General features: G+C 45.8%; 1 protein-coding gene across 2 annotated transcripts in view; it reads right to left on the reverse strand.

Moving 5' to 3' along the window:
* Positions 1-248: 248 nt before the first annotated feature.
* KIAA0040 (KIAA0040 ortholog) overlaps positions 249-7,649 on the reverse strand; it is a 17,668-nt gene continuing 10,267 nt past the window's right edge. For both annotated transcript variants that reach the window (XM_019530883.1, XM_019530884.1), the window contains exon 2: positions 249-1,863. In XM_019530883.1, coding sequence (XP_019386428.1) covers positions 1,428-1,754 — 327 coding nt within the window. In that variant the 5' untranslated portion in view covers positions 1,755-1,863 and the 3' untranslated portion in view covers positions 249-1,427. The remainder of the gene's footprint in view (positions 1,864-7,649) is intronic.

The following is a 7,649-nucleotide window of genomic DNA, read 5'->3' on the forward strand; positions in this document are numbered from 1 at the left end:
AGTTCTGGTGACGACAGTCTCTCATTGGGGTGAGCAGTGTGGGACCAAAGCTTTAGTGGGCAAAGAAGTGAAGTATATGTGGATTACATGTCATTTAACGTCATCCCCCGTTTATCCTAGACTCAGCTGCCCTTACAGTGACAGAATGAAATGCACTCAAAACCAGCAGCTCAGCTGAGTGCTAGGGGGTCTATGTGTGTGTGTGTGTGTGTGTGTGTGTGTGTGTGTGTGTGTGTGTGTGTGTGTGTGTGTGTGTGCGCGCGCGCGCGCGTGCACATGTGCACACATGGACATGCACATGCATGTCTCTGTATGCAAGAGTGGGGCATGCCCTGAGTTATTGCCTGGAGCCAGTTTTCTGTAGATCTCAGTGAAAAGTGCGGGCCTTTGGTCCAAGGGTTAACCATTTCTAGTAGTCACTAGATAAATTAATGCTGTAGACGTGCTTCCACATGGAGTCTCTTATCTCACTGTACCGTGGAAATGAAGCCACCTCAACCCCAGCATGATGAGCTCTTAAAAGACCAGTTTTAAGCAGGATTCTCAATGTCCATGTAGAGTTTTCAGTCCTGTATGATGCCACATCTGTTCTGTTCTGGCCTGCCTTGGTCCTGTGCAGCAATGTCATTTTCTGCTTTGCTGTCTTGGAGTCTATAAGGTTGGATCGGGTTACTGCATTTGCTAGGAAAGTCCTGTGATGGATAGAAAATTTCTCTTTTGGAGCAGCAAAACTGTTACCTGCCATGGATTTGGGGGAAGAATACTTCTCATTCTGATATGATTGTATGCTCATCTCCTCTTGTACCTCTAAGCCAGGGTGGTATCTCCGTTTAGTCTGCTTTGATACTTATGTATTACCCATACAAGCATGCAGGCTTGTCCTGTGTACTTTACACATGCCTCAGTTTGTAGAGGGGAGTTCAAGATGTACTAGATTTCAGGTGCATGTGTGAATGCATGAATTTATATACCACCTTTTATACATGTTAGTACACATGACTATATTTATGTGCGTCATACTCATGAAGGCACATGACCTTGTGCATGGGTATCTGCATGCACGTGACAGCAGGCATGTTTATGTGTGAGCATATGTACATCTTTACGCACGTGAAGCTGCATAGCCATGTCCTCATGAATATGTGAGTAGTTATACATGGAAGTGCATGTATGTCACTGCATGTGTGTGTGTGTGCGCATATGTCCTTGTACACACTGCTGGCATATAAACATATGCCCAACTTTATGTCTTCTGTTTATCATCTTAGTGATCTTGCCAGAGTCTGGCTTGCCCTGGAAATCCTATTTAGTCTAGAGTCATTATTAAAGGGTAAAAGAGCCATTGCTGTAGCTCCTTCCCCTCACAGTGCATGGCCTGAAGGACTCACTGGGTCTTGAGGAGGAGTGTCCTCTCTCTTTCCCATTATTTAGACTGGCAGTGATGGCCTCTTGTCCAACAGGAGCAGCTTGGGCTGAGCTGAGATCCACAGGTCATCTTCATCCTTCTTCTTCTTCCTTTTCTTGTTCTTTTCTGCTTGGACTTGCCCATTGCTGCTGCCGCAACCTCCATTGCTGCTGCTTTTGCCCCTTTGGCTACAGAAGCAGCAGTGACAACAGATGAAGAGGAAGACCAACAGGACGATTAAGGGCAGCCCAGTCAGCACTGCCAGGCAGACTGTGTTGAAGATGCCCTCCTGGTGCTTGCTGAGAATGAGATCCCAGATTGACTGGAAGAAAGAGCGGATCTGCTCCATGGTGGCTTGCTGGCTTGGCTCCTGTTCTGCCTGCCCTCAGAGTCCCCTGGGGATATGTTCAAGCCCTGGTTGGTAGTCAACAGGATTCAGAAGCTCTTTGGACCAGCACCTGTGAGGACATAGAAAATAACCAGAAATCAGAAGGCAGGCCTAGGCCAATCAGCATGTCCTCCACATTGCTTGGCCACACCAGCTGCAGTCCAGTCTGCTGAGCCTAAGTTGTGTGTAGGGCTAGGACCAGGAATGCAACTCATGCCTCTGGTATGGCAGTAGTGAATCCTAAGTGTAGGTTTAAATAAAATAACTAGAAACTTGATGTTTGCATGTGGTTTTTTCCAGTTTGGGGCACTTATGCATGTGGGATTTGTTATGGGCTCAGCTCTAAGAAGGACTTTTAACTAGCTTGAATAGCCTTTCTTCTCTTGTTAGTCTCCCATTTCACACATCTCTGTATTTCTGGTTTGCAGCAAAACACAAAAAAAGATGATCTCAGATTTTCATCCCTAAGATGAAAAGATAGTTTTCCCAATGTTTGGGTGTTTTTTTTTAAGACTGGCTTTTCATAAGACTTGAAGTTTTATCATACTATATTGAGTACAAGGCTGTATATTATACAGGACACTGTTTGCCAGGAAAAGGTGTTGGACATGGCAGTAGCTGGTTTAATGGTAGATGACGCAGACTAGAACAATGGTAGACAATGAAATGGTAGACAAAGCTATTTGTTCCTTGCTTTTATAATGACAGGATCCCTTTCAGACAATTTTAGGCACAGGAGAAGGTGCCAGTTTTGTTCAGATTCTTCTACTACCCTCACCACCACACTGTGTTAGCACCTTTCAGTTGCTCATTAAATGGTGTGACTAACATCTGTCACATCTGGTTCATACTCTTATCTTCTTCCCAGAGGAAAACTGTGCATTCAGTGCAGTGTTTTACTATTTTCCCTCCTTCTTCCCCACCTTTCCCTCCCCCAATGCCCTGATTACATTGCTCTGTGTGTGTTAGAGAAATGCCCTTGGCATGGAAGGTGGTGACATTTGTGAGGAATGCCTAGACTTGTGTGTGCGTGTGTGGTGGTGGGGGTTGTTTGTTTGCTGAGGTTTTTTGGTTTTTTTTGCTCTATACAATCAGTCATCAACATTTTCTAGATGTGGGCTTGGAACAGCCTGGCTTGGATCCAAGGCAGGGCAGTGTTCTGACCCAGTTGTCACTTTTTCCTGCCAATGCTTCTCCTCACCCCTGGCTGTGGCATGGGTGCAGCTCCTTGCTGCCCAGCCCGGTGTGGCCATGGGTGAAGCTGCCTGTTGCTGGAACACCACCGAAGTCCACCTATATCTGTACGTCCTATGGTTTTGACCCCTGCCTTATATGTAGAAGAATCCAGACAGCATCCCCCACTGCTCATGGAGGCATGATAAGCAAGACAGCTTTTTGTGAAACCTGACTGCAGTCTACAAACTCCTACCAATAGCTGGTTCTCCACTGAAGCTGTGACAGTATCTTCTGTAACAAGGACATCTTTCCATTAGAAAAAGAGCTGACACCTCCAGCATATAGATTACCCGACAGCTTTCAGATAGTAACACTGGTCAGCTTTTGCTACCTGGACTTAGGTTGGAATTTATGACCCTCAGGTTTGCACATAAAACTTGAAAGGCTCCATTCACTAGTACTAGTCCCCTCCTCACATAAGTACAGATTTTATTTGAATATTTCTCACAGTTCATGTCCCCTACGTTGTAGACAATGACTCATGGATCAAACATTTTTCAAAATGAAAGTCAGCTCCATGACATTCCTCTAGCTGTGGGTATAAGCTACATAACATCGTATTCATGGTAGTGTCACAGACCACTTCCTCCTTCTCAGTAATTTACATGCTCCTGGCTCTTCCTAGTACAGCTGCGTTACTTTTGGTCATTAGCATAGTGTTTGCTCTGGGCTATGGCCAAGCTCCCGTCTAATCCATGAGGCTGGCTTCAAAGTGATTCTACAGGTGCTATAGCTTCATCCTAATTGGTCCCCGAGATCCCACCAGGATGTACAAGCAGGTTTTGTGGGTCAGCACAATCCCAGGCCCTAAGGAATTGTGGTTTATGTTTATCTCCCCACTTTTCCTACTGCTAGTCTGCCTTACCTTGGCTTAACCTTGTAGGTCGCTTTGCTTTATGGAAGGCTGCTCTGACTAGAGATGACAGGGGCAGGATGGTGCAAGACAGTTTTTCTGGTTCACACTGAGGTTGGCTGTGACTGAACACTGCTGTCCTCTGATGCCTGTTTGATTGTAGGAGATGAGGGTAGTGACAGATGCCTGTGCCACAGCAACTATACCTGGCTCTGGTTGGCAGGCTTAGGGGGCAAGGGATGGGCTATGTGGACTGAATTCTACTTTAATGCTGGGCATAGCAAGTCCTGGATGAGGTATGTATGTCCTGGCCAAAAGCTCACTGAAACTGAGGAAATCTTTCTATAGCCTTTAAAGTGCTTTGGATGGGAGCTTTGCTGGTATTTTGCTGGTCTCCAGAGGTATTGGTGAGAAACGTTTCACCCGGAGCATGAGTCACACCACCAAGAGTCAGAAGCACATGCACTGTGATGAGTATCTTTGGATGGGGTCAGTCTGATGACTGATGAAGCTGCCTCCCTGACTCATTTAGTGATTGCTCTAAGAGGTGGGTAGGGCTGAGGAGCATTTTTGCTCTGTGATATAAGCCTTTCTTCCCTGCACAGGGAGGGAGTGCTGCTGCTGAGTTTCAAATTACCTGAGGGAAACCCTCCTGCAGATGTCTTTCACTAGGATAAAAGGGCAGGTTTTGCCAGGAACCCCACAAAACCCTTTGAGATGCTGCACACTCTCATTTAAATGATCTGAAAATGTTGAGCCACTCCCACTGAGGTGACTAGGTTACCGATTAGGCAGAGTGTCTGCTGGGAGCCACCAGTAGGTGATGTACGGTTTGCAACACAGTTATTGCATAGTTTTTTTCTGATGCCCTCACTGCTTTTTCTGAAAGAATGATTCAAGCCCCACAGATTCTTGGTCAAATATTAGGATTCTCATTTTACAGAGGAAGGTAGGCCCACTTTTTCAGAGGCATGTAAACTTTTAGCTCAAATCCAGAGCCTTTGATGGATGGTAGCAGATCCTTAGTTATCACTAATAAGTATGACCAGACCTTGCACACACCAGAGGTCTGTAGCTGACACAGGAATAGAACCCAGATAGCACAACTTCCCTCATGTGACAGTGACTGCTAACTTTCCTTCTTCTGTGTCAGTTTTCACTAAAAGGGATTACCAGGAGCTGCAGGCTTTTTTTTTTTTTAAAGGACCCAGATTAATTGCTACTTTTCCCTGATGTGCATCATACTTATTGTCCTCTTATCCTCTTACTGTTCTGCATAAACAAAGACCTCTTGTGCAAAAATGTTAACGTCTCTTGGATGCTTGGTGATATCTGTGACGGCCCCCAGTGGGTGGGTACTACGTCTTGCCCAGCCACCTGGTACACATTCCCTAGTCTTGACTTGCAGTTGTATCTCATGTTTTAACAATCAACAAAACAGGTCTGTTCTTTTAATTAGATTGACTTTGTATGTTTGCCTGTCCCAGGATTTTAGTCATCTGTTCAACTGCTGAGAGGATGTGGGCTTCTTGAAGGAGGTGTTAACTGGTCACACATCATGCTTACATCTAAAGCAAGACTGCCTGCCAGGTGGGGCATATATGTGAATTGGACTGTCTGGGCCAATCTGCTGCCTGTGCTATTTGTTATATGCATACCACAGGTTGGCCACCCCTAGTCTACACCATGGGCTTTACTGGGATGTGCTAATTGGCTGGTATGTATTGAGACTTTTTTCCACATCCCAGCTGATGTAGTTGTGTCAGCCAAACCTTATCTTGTAGACTTCTCCTGTGATGAACTTTAACTTTTTTTGGTTAGTGTCCCTTGCTTCCTAGGTGATTAGTCTCCCTCTATCCCTTTAACAGCATACAGGGCAATGCAACATGCCCTGTGCTGCTTTGTCACAGCTATTAATGAATATCACTGCCACTGAATCCTGGCCCAAAGCCTCATGTCACAAGTCTGGTGTAGACTCAGCTCTAAGATGGCAATTGATGCTCTGGCAGTGCACAGTAGGACAGAAGGACAAATATAGGAGGCACAGATGGCATGGGTAGGAGGCAGGAATATCTGTCCCTGGCACCTCCCTGACCTGTGAGTGGCCTGCTTGCTCACATCCAGAGTTGTCTGTTAAAAGTTGGTGCAATGGATGATGTCAACCCAATCTGATCTGCTTGTACTAAATACTTTGTGTCTGCTATATGCATGTTCATTTCTTACTGCTTTATTTGTATGTGTCTGTCCAGATGAGGCTAGGATCAACAACAGAAAACCAGGAGGGGAGGCTCTTGGGGAAAATGGTGTAGTGGCTGTGGCCCAGGTCTGGGAGACAGGAGTAGTTCAGGTTCTATACCCTTCTCTGCCATTGACTAGTTTGATCCTGTTTAGTAACTCCATTTCCCCCATCTGTAAAGTGACATTGACCTTAGTTTTCTACCTCCCCAGGGGGACTGTGAAGTTTCCTTCATCAACATTTTAAGACTGGCTATAATGAAAGTTTTCATTTGCTCTAGTGATGAAACATATGACTGCCTGACCTGGGGCCATACCTCAGCCTATGCTGCCTCCAAAAGTGAATATAGCCCTGTATAGTACAGTATGATGCTGAGCGCCTGACTGAGCAGTAACACTTCTGGGTGGTGTTTCCTATGTCAGCATCATTCTAAGTGGTAGCCCTATATACTTAAGCATCCAAAAGCAGGCTGAGGTTTGTGGGTATCCGTGGCCAGTCTGAGGGATGATCAGGGTGACTTAGTAGCTGACCAAGCCAAAAATGCTTTCTGTCTCCATAAAATGACTTTAGCCCCAAGCCCCTCTGTCACAGAGGGAAAGGATCTGTTACACTGCAGGCAAGGCAGGAGCTGCACATTGCTCTGTTGCCATCAGAGCACAGCTACAAGGGGTTAAATATTATTTGATGAGTAAAGTAAGATTTTTAAAAAAGAAGGTGAATCAGGCCTGCATCCAAATCCTTGGGTTTCCAGCCTTGTGTGCTGCCAGATAGAGTGACTGTAGCCGCCTTAGCAACACTCAAACAGATCACAGAGCCCTGGCCTGCTCTCCATTTCCTGGCTGCTGGTACTCTGTTAACTGATCAGGAGGGGCTTTTATTGTGATGTGATCCTGCCAAGGGCTGTAGCCTTGCTGCTCTTAAATGTTTGTTCTCAGAAGCAAACTCCTCATGTTGTGATGTTTGCATCTTAATGCCAGACTGTCCCATCCAGAGCTAAATGTACCATGCTGCAACAGATGATTTGACTCTTCTCCTAGTGGCAAGGCAAACCGGCCTTGCTAAAGCAACTGGGATGTCAGGTGACATTAGTGGGAGCAGTGAGGTACCTGTATCCATTCATGTGTCTCTGCAGGGCAAGATGTATTTCCATTTGCCTCTTGAAGCCTATTTGGTTACCAGAAAAAATCATTTAGGTTTCAATAGAGTTACCCAGTTACTGGGTTCTGTAGAAGGAGCCAGTCCATTCACACCTGTCTGAAGGCAAGTGCAGCCCAGGTCTGTCCATGTGCACTGTCCCTTCCTCTGGATACAAGCACCTGCACACACACAGAGCTGGTGTTCACCTTGTCAATGTATGGGGCATACACACACTCTGTGCCCCCCTGAAGATGACATCCAGTCCAAACCACAAGGTAAGAAAGAGACTAGAAGAAGAAAAGAGACTGCTATATACGGGGCACCGAGGAAAGAGCAGAACTCTATATAGAAAACTATCTTGCCTAGAATTTCCCTCTGGCTGTGACACAGGGGA

The sequence above is a fragment of the Crocodylus porosus genome, unplaced genomic scaffold, assembly GCF_001723895.1.
Source record: "Crocodylus porosus isolate Cpor-Errol unplaced genomic scaffold, CroPor_comp1, whole genome shotgun sequence".
Taxonomy (NCBI): domain Eukaryota; kingdom Metazoa; phylum Chordata; order Crocodylia; family Crocodylidae; genus Crocodylus; species Crocodylus porosus.